This window comes from Podarcis cretensis (genome assembly GCF_951804945.1).
Source record: "Podarcis cretensis genome assembly, chromosome: 15".
NCBI classification, from domain to species: Eukaryota; Metazoa; Chordata; class Lepidosauria; order Squamata; family Lacertidae; genus Podarcis; species Podarcis cretensis.
In genome coordinates, this window is record NC_137185.1 from 15,356,604 (window position 1) to 15,377,606 (window position 21,003).

Sequence of the window (21,003 nt, forward strand, 5' to 3'; positions counted from 1 at the left end):
CTGTAACGTAGTGCCTGGCTGTATACAATGGACTGTTTGGTATGTTTGGGATGGTAGCTAGAGGCATGTAGATATGTTTGTCGGTCAGTTGGTTTACGGTATAAGGTGGTGTCTATGCGCCCATCCTGTATTTTTATAGTAGTGTCCAAAAAATGTATTTCTTGCATAGATTGATTCATTCTTAGGTTGATTGTGGGGTGAAAATCATTGAATTTCTGGTGGAAGGTGTCCAGGGTCTGTTGACCATATGTCCAGATGATAAAAATATCGTCAATGTATTGCAGGTACAAGAGAGGTTTGAGTGGGTAGGAGTTTAGGAAACGTTGTTCTAAATCTGCCATGAAGATGTTGGCATACTGTGGGGCCATGCGGGTGCCCATTGCTGTGCCGCTGATCTGAAGGAACAGGTCATCATCGAATTTGAAGTTGTTGTGGGTAAGGACAAATTGGCAGAGTTTGGTAGCAAAGTCCGCTGTGGTTTTATCTGAAATGGTGTTCCTTATAGCTTGTAAACCATCGTTGTGTGGGATGTTGGTATACAGAGATTCCACATCCATAGTAGCTAGTATAGTATTGTTGGGAATATTATTTAAAGATTGTATTTTCCTCAGAAAATCTGTGGTGTCACGTACATAGCTGGGAGCACTGATGGCATATGGTTTCAGTATGTGCTGTAAGCTGTCCAGAGTGGCAGGGTATAAATAATAATTTATTTATGCATATTATTATTATTATTTCTTTAACATTTAAGAATTATTGAAGAACAGATGAGGTCCCTGCAGACTGGTGGCTGGCAAATGTCCCCATCTTCAAAAAGGGGGAGATTTTTGTAATTTAGATCGAGTAGACCCACCTTATTTCTTTAAAGTTATTAAAACCATTTTTAATATTGTGTTTTAAATCTTGTAACCTACCCTAGGACCTTGGGGTGCAGGAAGGGTAATAAAGTGTCGTAATAACAATAACAGTAGTAGTAAGGTAAAGGTAAAGCGACCCCTGACCGTTGGGTCCAGTCATGGCCGACTCTGGGGTTGCGGTGCTCATCTCACTTTATTGGCCGAGGGAGCCAGAGTACAGCTTCTGGGTCATGTGGCCAGCATGACTAAGCTGCTTCTAGCGAACCAGAGCAGTGCATGGAAACGCGGTTTACCTTCCCGCCGGAGCGGTACCTATTTATCTACTTGCACTTTGACGTGCTTTCGAACTGCTAGGTTGGCAGGAGCTGGGACCGAGCAATAGGAGCTCACCCCGTCGCGGGGATTCGAACCGCCAACCTTCTGATCGGCAAGTCCTAGGTTCTCTAGTTTAACCCACAGCGCCACCCGCGTCCCCAACAGTAGTACTATTAGTAATAATAATAATAATAATAATAATAATAGAAGAAGAAGAAGAAGAAGAAGAAGAAGAAGAAGAAGAAGAAGAAGAAGAAGAAATTGTTGTTGTTAAAGGTAGGGGGTTAGCCACTGTCTTATCCAGATGCTTTCATATTCTCAAAACAAGCTCTTTCTTTCCTTTCAAACAGATTCACCGTTTCCCTTAAAATATCCCTTAACAAGACTTTACAAAATTAGATCACAGTGCGAAATTGGCACAGCTCAGTCCCAGGAAGCCTTTAGTGAGGAAACACTCTGGGACACAGAGTCACACAATTCCGGTGGCGAAGCCTGCAGAGCACCATGTACCCCGGCTGCAATCGTCAATCACACTCAGCAATTAGTTTTGGGGAGCAGTGAGGCAACACCCCAATTCCTGCAGCTCCAAATGACCTGGGAGCAACCCTTTGGCCACAGACTGGCCTCCCCCACAGCTGGGCAGAGCTTGAAATCTGCATTCCTGGAACAATGCATGGTGGGGCTTCATACAGCAGTCAGAGCATCTCAAGGGGGTGGGGCGGAGAAGGGGGTGTGGCCTTTCCTCCATCAATCCAGCTCCTGCGGACAGTTCCTCCTGCCATCCGAGGGGTGTGTCCAGGTATAAAAGTGTTGGTGTCCAAGCCACCGATGAGCAGAAGCGTCAAAGATGGCAGGTGAGTGGTCCTTACCCCTCCAAATGCTTTCTGGTCCTAAATTCTAGGCGAGTCAGAAAACTAATCTCCTATTTCAATGATAATGCTTTCTAAATGTTATACAAATCTCTGCCTGCTTTTGCTCTTTTGGGTGGGGGGGGAGACAAATGTTGGAGCAGGTGGGGCTTTCATAGGTCTGCTGATGAAGAAACAGTCATGCACTGAAGGAAACTGCTCTTGAAACATTTTTAAATTTTTTTCCTGCCAAATAAAATTGTCCTCTTTCTCTCGCTCTCCAAGGTGCACAGCTGCTCCTTGTTCTCCTGGGATGCCTGGTGGCCACGAAACCTCTTCAGGCAACAGATCTTCCTCTCCGTGGTAAGGCCCTTGCTTCTCTTTTTGCTATTGCTTTTAAAAATAATTATATTTGGAGAGTGTTCTGGGTTTTGTTAACCCACCTATCCTCCCCCGCCCCCTTAACAGGACCAGATCAAGACATTCTGATGCCCTAAACTATTTCAAGGTTAAGAGGCCCCCATAGAAGTATCTTTTAAAGTGCATTATTGGAACAGAAAGCACAGTGAAAAATAGAACATTGATATTTGCATACACAAGCAGCAATCTCACTGGAATACTCATCTTGCAATAAGTCCATTTGCATTTGAGAGGCTTTTAAATGAAAGTACCTTGAGGTTTCCTGCTTAGCATGTAGCAGTGTAGTCAAAGATTCAATAAAGAGCATCTGCAGGAATTATTTGCTAGAAGGGATATGGAAGCTGTAAAAAGGCATCTAGATTTTCTACCATCTATCCCACTGTAAAAACTGAGCTCGGAATAGAGAAATATTTGCCTGAGATTACTTCCCCTTTGCTTTGCACGGCGTTTAAGGTTCCAAACAATCAAAATTAACTTTCTGGATGGACGATACAAAAATATCCCTAGAGAACAGCGATTCCATATCTTCGGGTGCCAGTCAGTTGAGGATACCAAACACTATGTGCTATCTTGTAAGCTGTATGAAAATCCAAGGGATAAATACTTAACTAATCTTGTTACCCTCAGTGACATCAACAAAATCAAGTATCTGCTGTCTTTCTCGGTCAAACCAGTCATGCTCAATGCAGCAAAGTTTGCAATAAAAAGTCCCAACTCAAAAAAGTTCTTGAGTCCACTCTTGTGCTCTGAGATAAGAGTCACCCATGTATACATGCTCTACAGATTACAAGGATTTTATCACAAATGTTTTAATTTGTTTCTGAGATTCTTTGTTTACATCTTTTCTTCTTTTTCTGTTTTCTTTTTTTGGCTGTAATCTTGTATTTGATTGACCAATAAAATTTGTTGTGTTGTTATCTGTTTGTTACTTAGCATATAAAGCAACTCATTTCTGCACAGATTTATAAATCCAACAACAAATATTTCTGCAGCCATTAGTTGTATATATATATATTGTCATATCAGAATAGTAAAGTCTGATTTGGAGTATGTTTTCCTTTTAAAAATAGCCATTACATAAACTTGAAATTTAGCAAACAAAACAAAAAAATGTGTTTCAGGCCTCTTGTAATCTGGAAGTTTTCATAATTTGTGCAATAAATCCAGCACTGCTCCCAAACAGCCCGAAACATTCTGCAGAATAGCCAGGGATAAATCTGTCAACAGAAGAATTTCAGTTGCTTCAAGGAAACCTTCAGATTTCCCGTGTGTTGCATCCTGTAGCTGCCAGAAGTCTGTAATTCAACCTGTTTCTGAACAATGTGTGCAAATACCTGCTGCATCAGTCCTGCTCCCCTGCCCCCCCCCCCAAATCCAGAAATTGTGCCAGGTTTCCTCAGGGGACTCCGCTCTTTTTTCTCACTAGAGAACATTTTGCTGTTAGAGGGAAGCCTACATAGTTGAAACAACCCATGAAATGAAACACAAAAACATCTTTTGAAATTCCCACTTCTCTGAGTTTTGCAATGTACTTCTGCAATGCGCTCTCTCACTGGATCACTTTGCACCAGCTGTTCCTCTGCAGTTTGAGTTCTGTTTCCCTCCCCGCCCGCCAAGGAAACAATTGCAACCTTCTGAAATCGTTCTAAGCTGTGCAACCTGTAATGGCTTACGGGACCCGCCTAGCAGCATGTTACAGTCTGCCAGAGGGATGAGTCCTTCGGATCCTCTCCAAAGCTTCTGTGGCTTAGCTGCTGTCCTTAACTGGAAATTTGCTTTGCATGCTGCCTCTACAGCCTCCAAGCCTCTGGAGAACTGTCATTTCTGTAATGGAGTTCTGGGGACCTGTATAAAAGAGAACTGTCTTGCTGAACCACAGTTCCCAAGATTCTCTGGGAGAAAGCCATGTCTAAAATGGCCAACTTTGGACTCAGCTCCTGTGCTTTGAATGGGTTAGCAGGCAATGTTACTTCTCTTTGCGCAGGGAGAAGCCTCGCCTGCAGATTTCTGTCTATCAGGCTGCTGTTAAACTCCTTAGAGCAGACCAAGACATTTTTTCCTGGACAGCTGGCAACCCTGTCAGCATAGAACAGCTCTGCTCAGAGAGCTATGTTGATTTCTTATCTGCTCCCAAGTCAAGTCCAAGGTGTTGCCATTAGTATGTGAAGTGCATTCTTACAAATTGCAGAAAGGGAATTATGTGGCACTTGTACAGTGAAGGTGCCTGCCTGATTTCAATAGGCAGGGAGTTCCAAAGTGTAAAGGTGCTGCCACACTAAAAGATTGAATTCTTACAAATGCAGTACAGGTATTATGTGTCACCTGTAACCGTGCCAGTTCCGGAGATCAAAGCGCTTTGAGTGGGCATATGTGGGGTATGGCAATTTTGCAGGTAAGCTGGTACCAAAAGCTTTATACATGTACAGTGGTACCTTGGTTCTCAAACAGCTTAGTTGTCGAACAAATTGGCTCCTGAACATCGCAAACCCGGACATAAGCGTTCCAGTTTGTGAACGTTTTTCGGAAGCTGAATGTCTGACGCGGCTTCCAATTGACTTCAGGAAGCTCCTGCAGCCAATTGGAAGCCACGCCTTGGTTTTTGAATGGTTTCAGAAGTTGAACGGACTCCCAGAACGAATTAAGTCTGAGAACCAAGGTACCACTGTATACTAATAGGACCACCTTGAACTTTGCCTGGTATCAAATTGGCAACCAGTACAGCAGGACAGTGCAGAACTGGGGGCATCTGGGTACACTTGCCCTGGGTCCCCAAGGGCTATGTTATTCGGGGGGAAGGCAGGGCCTGCCAGATGTACACAGTCATGCCAAGAACAGGACTCCTAGCCCCAGGCCTCAGACAAGCTCTCTGAGCCCAGGTATTGCATGCTGACAATCTCTCACTCCTGTTAGCAATTATGCTGCAGTTTCTTGTTTTCAGTGGGAGGTGCAAACGACACCCCTTGTTTTTAAATGGAGGCATTTGATGCAATATTCTCCTCTTGGACAAACCCAGACTAAGGGATGGTCTCTCTCTCTCTTGTTGCAGCCATTGGGAAGATTCTGGACACCTCAGACCTTCTGAGGAGTGTAGAAGAAGCAAAACAGCTGGTCGAAGATGCCTACAAACGCACCCAGCAGCGGTGAGGGCTGCGTCTCCTCCCTTCTCCACACAGCCATAGTGGGTTTAGCTGTGGCTCCTGCATAGCAGGGGGTTGGTTTGGATGACCCTTATTGGTCCCTTCCAACTCTACAATTCTATGATTCTGCGTTTCACAGGACGGTGCCGATTTACATGAGAAGGACCTGGGTGTGGCCACAGTGGCAGTGGTCATAACGCCGCTGTCCATGAGCAAACTGGGTGCCTAAGATTGCCAGCTCTTTTCCTGGTCCCTGCTCCTGTGCATTTAACAGCAATGGTGGCAAAGTGCTTGTCCTTTACTCCATACCGCATAAAGTTTCAACCGCTAGTGTTGACAGATCAGGTAATTGTTAAAAGGAGAAGTGGACAACTCAGGCTGCTGTTAAATGTTTAGGAGCAGGCAAGTTGACAGCCTTACTGGTTCTCTTCTGCTTTCTCTCCTGACTTTCCCCAGTTTGCTGGAGAGTTGCTGCATTGTGTTTCAGGTGGAAATTCGAGCAGAAATCCTTCAAGAAATCCTTCACACATAGGGGAAGGCTACCCCTCCTGTATATCTGCTTGCTGTGCCCCTGTCAAAAAGACACAGAAGCCCTGCAAGATCAAAGTGATGCAATCAATAAAATTGCATTAAACTATCATTTAACAGAATTTCTGTGCCACTTAATTTTAGACATGGTTGGAGGCTTATTATGAGATAATCAGAAAGTCATTATGGTATTGTGCTTGAAATAGCCATGATGACTGGAGCTAAAGTCTTACAAAGAAACTTTTCTGCCTAGTTCAGCAATAGAACCCTCTATTAGAGTCTAACCCTCACTTATTACAGGAGACCAAGAATTAGGAGGTGCTCAGGGCATCATCCAGACTGACCCCAGCGACCAACATCAATATAATGAAATGTGCTTTCAAGTGCTGTTGCGTGACAAAGCTTCACTCCACTGTTTTCCGGCCCTCCAGCTTAAATGAGAAGCTGCAGAGAGAGAAGGTCAACCCCACAGATCTCCTGGTCTCCTTCAAGCAGCCCGTGGGAAGAACCAAGGAGGCAGTGAAAGCAGCTGACACCATGCACGTCACCTGGGCCCTCCTGAAACAGAAGCTGCAGCCGGCAATCCCCGGGGATTTCAACATCACAGGTAGGTGATGGAGGAGGAACCAGGTGCACTTCTTGTTTCAAGATGAACCAACCTATTTCACACACTGTCCGTCAATGCACGAGATCCAGATTTCAGTTCTGCAGCTAATCTCCAGCTAAGGTGTGTGTGCACAATTGCATGCGCTAGGCCAAAGTGTGCAAAATTATGCACATTTTGTTTGTTTATATTAATTATCACATTTATTTCCCACCTTTTCCTCCAAAGCAGCTCAAGATAATGTACATAGACCTCCTCCCTCTCCCTTTTATCCTCCCAACAACCCTGTGAGGTTCATTAGGCTGAGAGGCAGCCTAGAAGATGGAGTTTAGACAGCAATCAAATAACACAAGTTCCTATCCCAGACAGCCATTTGTAGAGAATCATGGAAATGTAGAGTTGGAAGGGACCCTGAGGGTCATCTAGTCCAACCCCCTGCAGTTCAGGAATCTCAGCTGAAGCATCCATGACAGATGGCCACCCAACCTCTGCTTAAAACCTCCAGCGAAGGGAATCCCCAACCCCCCTCCCTGATGGATACCATTTACAGTCTGCAGTTTATGCTCAGCAACAAGTCTGATGGTGTGAGGGGAGTCCTCTGTTTTCCTTTTTAGCTGTAATATTGCTGTCTCAGTCAGCTAAAAAAGAGTCTTTAGGCTCCAAACCTTGCGCCAATTTTGTTTTAATTAGTCAACCCCCCCCCCAAGTCCTGTTACAGGGGGGTGACCCTCGGGGTCCCTTCCAACTTTACAACCCTATGATTCTGTGATTGCCATTCTTTATTGCACCAGTTTGTCAAAGAAGCACTTGTGTTATGATAAGAGAAATATGCTTTCCACAAAGGTGCGTGTTTTATGGAGCAAAATTGCTTACAGAAAGCTGTGTGTCATGAATAACGAGAACTAGAATGCCGGTGGGTTTTCATGCAGCTTACTTAAAAAATAAATAAGTCACCAACCGATGTGGAAATGTAGGAAACTGAACTTGCGGCTTGGAAAATCAGAAATTGAAAGAAACTGAAGCTGGTGTGTTTACCATCTCCCTAGTGTTGGACAGCCCCCACTCCCACCCCAGGCACGTCTTAGAAACTACTTGAAAGGGATCTCCACAAGCCACTTCCATTTTCCCAGAGTGGGGTTGTGAAAGGGTGCTGGCCACAGGTCACGCGAAAGATGCTTAGTCAATGAGGCACAAGAGCCTGCTCTAGAAAGAGGAAACAGGACCAAACATGTGCGGTCGTTCAATCCATTTTCTCTCCTGGTGGAACAAATGTATACGAAATACATTGTTAATCTCAAGGTATGCTTTTCAAAAAGCATTATATATATATATATATATATATATATATATATATATACACACACACACACACACACACACACACACCTGCGGATAAACTCCAGCTTCTTTAACTATGAACCCCAAAATCTGGGATCGCCTTGAAACTGGTGCCAAAGTTTTATAGCTGTTTTGTAGCAAAAAACACCATGTTTTGTAGCACCCCACCAACAGTGTAACTGATATGTCAAACCCGGGTTCGTAGTTAACACCCCCAAACCCAACATTGTCTGATCCCCTCAAAACCAGAGCCAAAGTTTTTTAGTCGTTTTGTAGCAAAAACCCCACATTTTGTAGTGCCCCAAAAATGGAGTACTTCATATATCAAACCCAATGTGATTTCTGCAAAACCTTTGCCATAGTTCAGCGTCAGTTTTGAGTGAATCAGGCGGTGTTGGTTTTTTGGGTGTTAACTGCAAACCCCTGGTTTTGAAGTATGAAGCGCTCTTTTTGTGGGGCATTACAAAACATGGGGTTTTCCTCACAAAACAACTACAAAACTTTGGCACTGGTTTTGAAGGAATCGGACAAGGTTGGTTTTTGGGTGACCCCGAGACCTCTGGGTTTGATGTATCATTACTCTGTCTGAATACCAGTTGCTGAAAACCACAGGAAGGAGAATTTCTGTTGCACTCAGGTCTTGCTTGCAAATTTCCCATAGGCTTCTAGTTGGCCTTTGTGAGAACAGGATGCTAAAACATTGGCCTGATCCAGCAGGCTCTTCTGATATTTGCATCACAAAATTCCGATCTGGGTTTATTAGCGCAAGAGGTGTAGTAAATCTGTTCAGCTCACTTAAAAACATGGACCGAATTAAACTCTTGCGTGTCCCTAGCTGAGACCTCTTCCATCTCCTTCCTGCTACAGATGTTCTCAGTCCAGGCCAGATGCAAACTATCTACAAGGCATCTGGCTGTGCCAAGCAGGAACAGAGCCCATTGCAGTGTGATTTCAATAGCCCTTTCCGGACTATTACGGGAGAATGTAACAACAGGTAAGCTTCTATATCCAGCATGTTGGCTGCTAAAATCCCAGCCCAGTCCTGAACTCATTTGGTGAGCTGCTCACAGACAGGACCATAGTTCAGTGGTATAGGCAGCGCATCTGCCCTGCGGACAGGAGGTCCCAGGGTCAAACCCTGGCAGCATTTCCCAGTAGGAGTGGAGAAAAGGCCCGGAGAGCTGCTGCCAATCAGTGTAGGCAATATTGAGTTGGTGGAACCATGGCCTGGCTCCATATAAGGCAGCTTCCTAAGTTCCTATTAGCAATGGAGGAGAAAAACCATGAACTCGCTCTTGAGTGGGATTTAAATGCAATAAATACAGTAAAAATAGGATTCTCTCCCCCCCCCCTTTGCTGCTTTTTAAAAATGAATCTCTGTGGCCCTTCTGGAACGTTCCAGGAGGATTCCTACCTTAGGGGCCAACAACCGCCCTTATGCCCGGCGGCTTCTGCAAGAGTACGAAGATGGCATATCCCTCCCGCGTGGCTGGACAGAAAACAAGACATATTATGGATTCCCCCTGCCCTTGGTAAGGAGTCACCCCCAGCTGTGCTCTGCTTTGCAAAGCGGATTTCTGAACAGTTGCTCAGAACGGGTCAGGGTTTTAGGAAAAGAGAAGGGATGATTTTTTTAAAAAATCAGGATGGAAATCCACAGCATGACAACAGGAAATGGGAACAGAAGATACAAAATGGGTGAATTAATGAATCCATAACAAGAAAATAACGATGGAATATTATTTTAATATATGATCACAGCGGAGAGACTCTTTTGTGGACAAAGGCAGAAAGACTTATTGTTGTTTAGTATGGAGGAATAGTGTTGAAATTATTGGAGATAAAGTTGATATGTTTGATTAAAGTAAAACCATGTCTGAGGCATTTATTAATAACAAAAATTAGAGAAGCCCTTTTGGACTTTTTGTGTGAAAAGGAAAATGAATTAATTTGAGATATTTGGGTTAATAAGTAATATTGCCTAACAGATAGTAGATCAGTTGGATATCATTCTGGAGTGAAGGTTTTGAATAATTCCTTTTATGTAAGTGACAGACAGAAGATCAGAAGCCTTTCTTATTTTTCTTATTTTTTCTTTTTGAACATTTTACTTGGGTGTCCTCTGGGCCATTTTTGGAGCCCAAGCAGGAGGCAGGGAAGGATTTTAGGGAAAGAGGGGGAAGGTGGCAAAGCAGATAGGAAAGTGGCCCCTATCATAATGCATGTTATAATCTGTGTTCTTCTATCATAGAATCATAGAACTGTAAAGTAGGTAGGGACCCCAAGGGTCATCTAGCCCAACCCCCTGCAATGCAGGAATCACAGCTATTAATTTAGCCTGGTAACAAATCAGCAGACAGTGCAGATCTCTGAGCAGTGGTGCTATAGGCTGACAAGGTCTCACTCTGGCCGGCAACTGTGCTGCCACATTCTGCCCTTGCTTTAGCTTCTGAACTTTGACTGCCGGGGTGTTTTTGGCCCCTTCAGTGAATCTGGATCAGGGTGAGGCCTTTTGGGGGTGTCCAGGCTCAGGGTACGCAAGTTTACAACCATCAGCCTTGGTGCTTGGAATCGGCAACCAAGATCTGTTCCTCTGTTATGTCTTGGTAACGTCTGCTGCAGGTCCGGGAAGTATCCAACCAGATTGTCGCCTTCAACGACAAAAGACTCACCGATGACCCATTCCGATCGGTCATGTTCATGCAATACGGCCAGTTTATTGACCACGACTTGGATTTTGGGCCCAGTACCACGGCCACCCTCACCTTCATCAAAGGAGCAGACTGTGAAAATACTTGCGCAAAGGCACCCCCTTGCTTCCCCATCAAGGTGCGTGAAAGTCCAGAGTTCGTTCTACCCTTTTCCAGAAACGCAACCTGTCCGACACAATAGTCCAGGGATCCCCGACATGGCACCAACTGGATCCAGTGGGCCTGCCAGCACCTTCCCTGTGTCACCCATGAAAGGTCTCTGTAAATATCCCCTCCAAAATCCGCAAAGAGCAAGAAACTCTTTGCTGTTCCTCCTCACCTCCTCCTTGCACTGACTCAGCTTCTCCTACATGGCATGCACCTCCTTAAAAACGATAAATAATAATAATCCATAACTGAAACACAGCACGATTTCACTGGGTGCCAGAATTGGATCCCTACCCTCCCTTTTTGGTCTCTGAACAGAGGAGAGGTGCAAAGAGCTTCCCTATGGTGGCTGAGGGGATGGGGGGCACACGCCATCTACCATTTTGTGCCTCTGCCCCTTTTTCGGGCCCTTTTAGATGTGGCAGCGGGTTGTTTTCTGACTGTGTGTTAAATTTTATTTTATGTTTGTAGAAAAATATACTTGTAGATCACAATTTCATACAACGTATCAAAGCGGCTTCTGCAACAATTTTATCCGTACATATAAAAAATGTTATCAAAAAACAAGAAACAACTCAATAGGTAACTGTTCCAGAAAATATTTCTTCTTTAACTGACCATGTAGGGTATTTATTTTTATTTTTATTTTTATTTTTATTTTTATTTTGATTGATTGATGGGTTAGGCCACACACCCTCCCCAATGGCAGCCATTTTGTGAGTGGCCCCCATGATGCTCCTCCCCTCCCCCACTGACCACAATGCCAAATGCGGTAACTGGCCTGTAAAGGTTGATGACCTCAGGAATTTCATCTCTCTCGAGTGGAGACTTCATGGCGGTTGTTGCAGGGGCTGGTGTTGAGCTTAGACAAGGCTTGGACACCTGAAGGGAAGCCCCACCAGGCCTGTGTAGAGGGGGTGGGCAGCCAAGTACACTTGCCCAGGGCCTCAGAAGACTAAGCTGGCTGGGGGGGGGGGCACCAGGGACCAGCTGCTATTTTGTTTGAGTTTATAACTTTATTCTAACAAGACTCCCACCCCAGCTCTGCATGGACCTGCCCCCCACCCTGTGTGATCACAGATAATAATAATAATAATAATAATAATAATAATAATAATTTATTATTTATACCCCGCCCATCTGGCTGGGTTTCCCCAGCCACTCTGGGCGGCTTTCAACAGAATACTAAAATGCAGCAGTTTATTCAACATTAAAAGCTTCCCTAAACAGGGCTGCCTTCAGATGTCTTCTAAAAGTCTGGTAGTTGTTGATCTCTTTGACATCTGGTGGGAAGGCGTTCCGCAGGGCGGTTGCCACTACTGAGAAGGCCCTCTGCCTGGTTCCCTGTAACTTGGCTTCTCGCAGGGAGGGAACCGCCAGAAGGCCCTCGGCGCTGGACCTCAGCGTCCGGGCAGAACGATGGGGGTGGAGACGCTCCTTCAGGTATACTGGACCGAGGCCATTTAGGGCTTTAAAGGTCAACACCAACACTTTGAATTGTGCTCGGAAACGTACTGGGAGCCAGATTGAAGGTCACATACATCATTATTATTATTATTATTATTATTATTATTATTATTATTATTATCCCACCTTTCCTCCAAGGATCTCAAGGTGGTGTACATAGTTCTCCTCCCCAGTTTATCCTCCCAACAGGGTTCTGTGAGGTAGCCTAGGCTGAAAGCCAAATGTCACTCCCATGGCCATTGTGGGGAGGATCCGAACCCAGGCCTCCCAGGTCTGCCACTCTAACCTCTAGACCACCACTGGCTCTCCATTTCATTTTTTAAAAAATATTATTTTGTGGGGCTGCAGATCCCACCTAATGACCCGGTGAAAGACCCCAAAGGCTGTATGGCCTTCACGAGAGCGGCCCCCGCCTGCAACGGAGGCTACGCCATCCGCAACCAGATCAATGCTCTGACGGCCTTCCTTGATGCCAGCATGGTCTACGCTAGCGAAGTCGACTGGGCAAGGCAACTGAGGAACACCTCAAGCAACCAAGGGCTGCTGGCTGTCAACCTGAACTACACAGACAAAGGGCTGGCCTACCTCCCTTTTGGCAACCCACCAGGCTTCCCAGAGCTCTGCAATAAAACCAACACGACAGCAAAGATCCCCTGTTTCTTTGCAGGTAGGTCTGTTTATTTTTATACAGAATCAGACCCTTGTTTCACACTGACTGGCAGCAAGGGCACTCCGGGGTTTCAAAAGAGGGGATATTCCCACCCTTCCTGAGATTGAACCTAGAACATTCTCCCTAGCACAGAGCTATGGTCATGTCCTTTAAAATAAACCAACATGCTAGTCCTCATGATTCTAAATGAAGGGCTGATTCTGCATGTAAGGCAGATGTTCTGTCACAGAGCTCTGGTCCTTCGGCTAAAGACCAAGTAAGATTCATTGTTCTTGATTTGAAAAGGAAGGTATTTTCTACTGAGTCAAACCACAAGTCAATCTAGCTCAGTACGGTGGTACCTCAGGTTACATACGCTTCAGGTTACAGACTCTGCTAACCCAGAAATAGTACCTCGGGTTAAGAACTTTGCTTCAGGATGAAAAAAGAAATCGTTCTCCGACTGTGCAGCGGCAGCGGGAGGCCCCATTAGCTAAAGTCGTGCTTCAGGTTAAGAACAGTTTCAGGTTAAGAACGGACCTCCGGAACAAATTAAGTACTTAACCTGAGGTACCACTGTATTGCCCTACACCAGGGATTGGCAAGGTTTACCTCGCCTGGGCAGGTTCACTCCAGTGGAGATCCCTCTGTGGGCCAGATCATGCGCTTGCCCGCAATTTCCAGTGCCTGCGCAGACGCAATTTTCAGCGACGCAGAAGTGAATCCCCGCATCGCGCTGGTTTAGCACAGCACGCGTGGACTCACTGAGCAGGCAGCTTGGTTTGGGAGCAGCTTGTGGGCCAGTTAAAGGACCCCCATGGACCACTTGTGGCCCATGGGCCTTAAGTTGCTGACCCCTGCCCTACACTGGCTGGCAGTGGCTCTCCAGGATTTCAAGCAACCCTACCTGGGGATGACATTGGGGATTTGAACCCAGGACCTTCTGCATGCAGAGCAGGTGCTCTCCCACTCAGCTATGCTCCTCTGGAAACCTGTAAGGAACAGTTGAGTGACCTGGGTATGTTTAGCCTGGAGACGAGAAGGCTGAGAGATGTTAGGAAGCCATCTTCAAATATCTGAAGGGCTGTCATCACATGGAAGGTGGAGCAAGCTTGCTTTCTGCTGCTTCAGGGGGTAGGACCTCAATCAAGGGATTAAAATGGCAAGAAAAGACACAGAACATTAGGAAGAACTTCCAGGTGGTAGTAGATTTTCAACAGGTCTACCTTGGACACTGGTGGAATCTCCTTCCTTGTAGGTTTCTAAACAGAGGTTGGATGACCATCTGCCAGGGATTCCTTAGCTGTGGTTCCTGCTTTGAAGGGGTAGATAACCCATGGGGCCAGGCATGCTTAATGGGGACTCCAAAAAGGGCCTTTAGGCTCTCAGTGGCTGCTTCCAGACTTTGGGATTCCCTCCGTAGAGAAACTAGACTGGCTCCTTCCTTGCTGTCCTTCTACTGGCAGGTGAAGATAGTTTTATTCTGCCATGACTTTGAGGACTTGCTGTTTTTTAAGGGAGGACTTTTGAGAGTGCTGTACTGTTTTTATTATTTGCATTTTAATATGAGTTTTATATTGTTTTAATTCTATTAGAGTTTAATTACCTCTTTTTGTTTGTTTTTTGCTTTCTTATTTATTTACCAAAAACAAAACAAAAACAAAACAAAAAAGACTTTAATTACCTCTTATTGATTTATCTTTTATATATTTTTAGCTTCTTGTCTTTTATCTGCATTGTTTCAATTTGTATAAACCACCTTGAGTCCCTGTCTGGGGAATAGGTGGGAGGTAGGTAGATAGATGATAGATAGATAGATAGATAGATAGATAGATAGATAGATAGATAGATAGATGATAGATAGATATAGATAGATGATAGATAGATAGATAGATAGATAGATAGATAGATAGATAGATAGATAGATAGATAGATGATAGATAGATATGATAGAGGTGATAGATGATAGATAGATAGATAGAGAGATAGATAGATAGATAGATAGATAGGTGATAGGTGATAGGTGATAGGTGATAGAAGAAGTCTTGCTAAAATGCTGTGGCTACAGAGAGCCTGTGCTTTCCAAGTTGTTTCTTACAAGCACAAAATGGCTGGTTGGCTCTAACAATGCTTCCTTCTTCTCTGGGGTCTTCAAGGGGACAATCGTGTCAACGAGATGCCGGGTCTAACTGCCTTGCAGACGCTCTTCATGAGGTTCCACAATCGCATGGCCTCTCAGCTGAAGATGCTGAATCCGCACATGGATTCAGACACCATCTACAACATAGCCCGGAAAATCAATGGAGCAATAATTCAGGTACTGGTTGAAACGGTAGCCCTGTGACACTAAGAATGAGGCAAGGTCTTGTCAAGATGCAAGGCCAGTTTGGAAAAGCCCCCACTGTGTTCAGTCCAGACTACTGATGTTCAAGAGTTTGGGATGGGGTGAGCTAGCTGTGGAGAGGTATGGCGGGTGGGGTAGATTCTTATCTGTGTTACCCACCAAGACCAACCTCAGTTCATGTGGGATTCTCTTGGAATAACTAGGTCAATCACCTACTGAAACCCTTTTTGGTATGCAGAGTGAGCGGAGTTTAAGCTTGACAGAAAGGCAGTGTACTGTAGTGGTTAGAGTTTCAGGCTATTTGGACCTGGGAGGCCAGAGTTTAAATCTCTACTCAACCTGGAGCCAGTTGCTGCCTCCCAGCCTAATCTGCCTCACAGGGTTGCTGTGGAGATGAACTGAGGAGTGGAAGAGCCTGTACACCACCTTCAAGCCACATCCCAGTGACATGGACTGGCTAGATGCAGAGGAAGGGCACCAGTCCCCAAGGGAGAAGAAGGCTCAGAGCCTGGGGGTTGTCTGTAGGATGGCAATGAGCAGTCCGAGGGAGAAGATGGAGCAGACTGGGAGGAGGAGCTGTCGGAAGCTGAAGAGATAGCAGGGCTTGGTGAGCAAGAAGAGTCTGTGACAGAAAAAAGCCCAGGATTAGAAGCAGAGGCAGGAGAGGAGGCAGTCTGGCTGGTGAAGAGGCATGGGTGTCTCTCCTCCCTGCTACTAAAAGCTCCCTTCCCTGCCCCCACCCCCGGTCTCCCAGGACCAGAAGAGGCATGAAGCAAGTGAGCAAAGTCAAATACACAGGCGCAGTCTCATATTGCTTGGGAGAAACCCTGGAGGGGACTTAGGCAGCTGTGGGAAGGTGGTGACCTACAGTCCCTGCAACTGCCTCATTGGGGCAAGACCTACTGGGATCACTAGGCCTGTGCTGTTTTGAATATGTTTTAAGGGAGAACTTCAGTGTCTGTTTCTCTTCACGCTCTCCTCTGCTTCTACATTCCAGAAAATCACCTATAGCGAATACCTGCCGGCCCTTCTGGGTGACGCATTCCCTCGTTTTGTGGGTCGCAGCACAGGCTACAATGACTCCGTGGACCCACGAATCGCCAGCTCCTTCACCAACGCCTTCCGTTTTGGGCATGCCTCAGTGCGGCCCGTGGTGTTTCGCTTGGATAGCCGCTACCAGCTTCAAAGCGAGACCCCACTCGAGAAGGAATTTTTTGCTTCATGGAGAATCATTCAGCAAGGTATGTCCGTTTTGGGCAAGGCCCAGAAGAGGAGGGGGGAAGGCGGTGCAAACTTCCGGGGCCCTGAGGTCCTAAGGAGGTCCTGGGGCCCAACCATTTTGCATACGGTTTATGTCATTCTTAACAAAATAATGTACCGTATTTTTCGCCCTATAGGACGCACTTTCCCCCCTCCAAAAATGAAGGGGAAATGTGTGTGTGTCCTATGGGGCGAATGCAGGCATTCGCTGAAGCCTGGAGAGCGAGAGGGGTCGGTGCGCACCGACCCCTCTCGCTCGCCAGGCTTCAGGAAGCTCTGCGCAACCCTTGGGAGACCTGCGCGAAGTCACGTTGGTCTCCCAAGGGTTGCGCAGAGCTGCCTGCATTCCCGGGCTTTGCGCAGCTCTGCGCAACCCTAGGGAGCCCGGCGTGAAGTCGCGTCGGTCTCCCAAGGGTTGCGCAGAGCTGCTTGCATTCCGAAGCCTGGGGCTGCTTGCATTCCGAAGCCTGGAGCTGCTTGCATTCCGAAGCCTGGTAGAGCATGAGACACTTAATCCCAAGGTTGTGGGTTCAAGCCCCATGTTGGGTGAAAGATTCCTGCATTGCAGGGAGTTGGGCTAGATCAGCGGTTCTCAACCTGTGGGTCCCCAGATGTTGTTGGACTACAACTCCCATCATCCCTGAACCCTGGCCTTGCTAGATAGGGGTGATGGGAGTTGTAGCTCAACAACATCTGGGGACCCACAGGTTGAGAAAGGCTGGGCTAGATGATCCTTGTGGTCCCTTCCAACTCTAAAATGTGTCCTGCTTGCACAGCTGCAGGCAGGTTGTGGTCTGGAAATACAGTAGAGGCTACAGGTTCAGCAGGTAGGGGGAGATGGAGGTCCCTCAGGCAGCAGCTAAATGTGCCAGTGAGCCATAATTTTGCAAGCAGATGTTTTGTTCTTCCAGGAGGTATTGACCCGCTTATCCGAGGCCTCTTGGGTAAGCCAGCCAAACTGGTGAGGCCAGACCAGCTGGTGGTGGATGCTCTCAGGGACAAACTCTTTGAACAGATCAGGAACGGCAGTGGACTAGATTTGCCCTCCCTCAACATGCAGCGAGGCCGAGATCACGGCCTCCCAGGTAAGGCAAGCAGAGCCTGCACAGATGTTGGAGACTTGCTCAGTGACCAGCCGGTGCAGAGAAATGTCTGAAAGACTCATTGGCCAGCCTCAGTCCCCTCTTGAGAAACTCTCAGGAGATGGGTACAGGAGGCCAGTGAAGACAGAGAGTCTCCGAACCAAAAAAACCTAGGAAGAGCCTGCAGGATCAGAGCAATGGCCCATCTGGTCCAGCATCCTGTTGCCCTGATGGTTGGTTGACTGATGGGAAGCCCACAAGCAGGAGCTGAGCAGAACAGCCCTCTCTTCACAATCCCAACAGCCTTCTTGTGGGATATAACCAACATGTTTAACTCTAATTAATGCATGAAGGGGTTAAGACCATAGAGTAAGCTGCCCTATCAGGCTTAGCTAGGTCACACACCCCACCTTGGGAGGAAGCTCTATGGAACTATTTGTTCCCCTCTTTCCATAATAGCTATACTCTGTCTCCACCATCAGAAGCAGGATGCCTCTGAATATCAGTTGCTGGAAACTGCAGGTGGGGAGGGTTGTTGCTGTTGCAACAACCCTGCTGTTGCTCCCATTCCCTAGCAAAAGTAAACTTCCTGGTGGACTGTATACCAGGGAAGGGGTCCCACCCACTTGGGTTGGCTGCATTACAACAACAATGCCCCTCTAAAACCCCACTCCGCTCTTCTTTGCCTGTGCTAGAGTGCCTCTTTTGCACTTCAGATGCCTTGAAATGAACCCAGCTTTTGCTATCGGTGCTCGTCCTGCAGGTTACAATGCCTGGCGGCAACTCTGCGGCCTTTCCCAACCCCAGAATGAGAACGAACTCGCTGCCGTCTTCCAGAACCGCAATGTGGCCAAGAAGTTTATGAGCCTTTACAAGACCCCCAACAACATTGACCTCTGGGTTGGGGGCGTGGCAGAGCCTTTGGTCCGGAATGGCAGAGTTGGCCCTACCTTTGCGTGCATCATCGGAGACCAGTTCCGAAGGACTCGGACCGGTGACAGGTGAGCAGGCAGAGGAAGCCCAGAACCTCTGTGATTTTCTGTTCCAATCGACTGGTCTTCCTAAGTAGCTTACGTACACCCGTCACTTTCCTTCTAAATTAAGCAGAAGCCATTTCATCACAAAGGCAAGCAAATTACAACCCATAAACTAGTGGCAAGCCCAGCAGGAGATGGTTATTTTGTTTTGCTTTTCATTTATTTTCATAAAATCTATACCAAAAAAAAAAAAAACCCCTCAAAGTGGTTTACAAAAAATAAATAAAAAATAAAAAACCGTTCTTTAAAGCATATGAAATATAAAATCAGCAATAAGTGAAAAATAGATTAAAATATACTGCAACATTCTACATGTCTGTGTAGGCCTGTCTGAACAAAAATGTTTTTTTAGAAAATATTGTTCATTTTCTTGTTACAAAATTGTACACCCTTAATAATAAAACATGACACGACTATTGAAAATGGGGTCCAGTCAGTGATGTGTGTGTGTAAAATACTAAACATATTATTTTACGGTACCTAATCATGAGGTAATTACAGTAATCTCTAATAAATACCTTCCAAAGCTTTTACAAATTTTGGGCCAGATCCAAATTTCTTAACTACTTCCATTAAATAATTTGGTTCTATGCAATCAAATGCTTTAAAAATATCAAGTGTGAGGCTTGCTAAAGTGGATGATGTTTTCCTGCTGAAAGGAAGAATGTTTTTTTTAAAAATCCTTATTGAATCAGTAATTCTTCACCCTCGAACAAACCCAGATTGGACTGGGTGTGTAGAAATGTCAATAAACGCTTTAAATCTATGGACCAGAATGACCGGAGAGGTTTTATAATCTAGATTTAACAAGGAGATTGGTCAGTCTGACTCAACATTGGTAGTGACCAGTGATATCTGATCCCCACTTCTAGATGGCCCCTTTTTGGCCTGATCCAGCAGGCTCTCCTTTTGCTTTCATGGTGCCAGGTGCTAGGGCACTGACCCCTTTTCTCTTTCCCCTCAGATTCTATTATGAGAATCCCGGCGTCTTCACTCCATCACAGCTCCAAGCCCTCAACCGAGTCTCACTGGCTCACATAATCTGTGAAAACACCAACATCCGTGAGGTGCCACGCAATGTGTTCCGGGCAAACAGCTACCCTGGGGATTTTGTCCGCTGCAGCACCGTCCCAAGGCTCAGCCTCTTTGCCTGGAAGTGCACTTGTGATTGTGAGTCTGTCAATGGAGAGGGATATGTGGCAGGTAGTCCTGCAGGCTCCCACTGCAACTAAATGCTTGCTGGATTTGACCACGGGAGCCTTGGTCCTCCACCTTCCACTTCCTCATTTTCCAAATGCTTGGAGTTTACAAGGGCATAACTTACTATCATGATCACCAGTGCTTTTTTTCTGATGGTACACAGAACCGGTATCTCTATCTATCTGTCGTCTATCTATCTAAAATAAAGGGTCAAAAGCCAGTGTCAGGTACCCTGTCAGGCAAGGGAGTTTTCCCCTCCCCTCTGGTAGCTTCCGATAAGAAGTAACAAGCCTTTGTCAGGTTTATAGTCTGTTGTATTTACAACAACATACTGAGAGCAACATCAGGCCGCCCTCCCCACGGATGGCAGTTGCTCACTCTGAGTCCTGTCCCCTTCCGCAGCAAGAAGCGCACCACCGGCCACCTGTCCCTCTCCTGAGCTTCTGTTGTTCCTGGACCCTTTCAGTCCTCCAAGTTCTAGAGGAGGGAGGGACTTCCCCGCCACTCTCGATTTAAGAATCTCCCAAAGGCTCCCTCCCTCCTGGTTGCCTAGCTACTATCTCAAAACTGTCCAGCTCTTCCCCCAACTGAGCAGCCTTGAATCTGCTGGTCTCTCTGCTTCTGGGAACGTGTAAGGTGGGGAGGGATCCTCCCCCATCTCCCCTGTCAGAGGCTGCTCTGTCTGTGCCTGCATTCCTTCATCTTCAGAGTCAGGACAGTCTCTGGCATCTGATTCAGACCAGCCCCTGACAGCCAGGGCAAAGAAGTGCATCTTCAGCATCTCTCTGGGGAGGGAGCTCCTTTAATCCTCTTTCTCCGCTTCTTCTCTTAGCTGCAGATGGCTCTTGTTGAGGACAGAGCTCCTGTGGATCTAGACCTGGGACCTGCATCCCTAAGAAAGAAGAAAGGCTTTCGCTTGGCTGCAATTGGATTCCTGCCCCTGCTCACGTCCCACCTGCTGTTTTGGAAATTCGCAGGGGCAGGGGGAGTCCTACCCAATCTTGCTTTTCGCGACAAAGATCCAGAATAAAGCAGTTGCTATGTGATAGATCCATTTGT

At 46.3% G+C, this 21,003-nt stretch overlaps 1 protein-coding gene across 1 annotated transcript; it reads left to right on the top strand.

Annotated features, from left to right (window-relative positions):
* Positions 1-1,899: 1,899 nt before the first annotated feature.
* Positions 1,900-20,994, top strand: LOC307203612 (eosinophil peroxidase-like). Its single transcript, XM_079954532.1, has 14 exons — positions 1,900-2,026; positions 2,306-2,383; positions 5,487-5,580; positions 6,537-6,712; positions 8,915-9,041; positions 9,450-9,579; positions 10,670-10,876; positions 12,721-13,039; positions 15,178-15,338; positions 16,363-16,606; positions 17,537-17,710; positions 18,471-18,708; positions 19,709-19,914; positions 20,777-20,994. Exons 1-14 carry the CDS (start codon positions 2,020-2,022, stop codon positions 20,794-20,796), a joined length of 2,181 nt encoding a protein of 726 aa, XP_079810658.1. The 5' UTR covers positions 1,900-2,019; the 3' UTR covers positions 20,797-20,994.
* Positions 20,995-21,003: the final 9 nt, after the last annotated feature.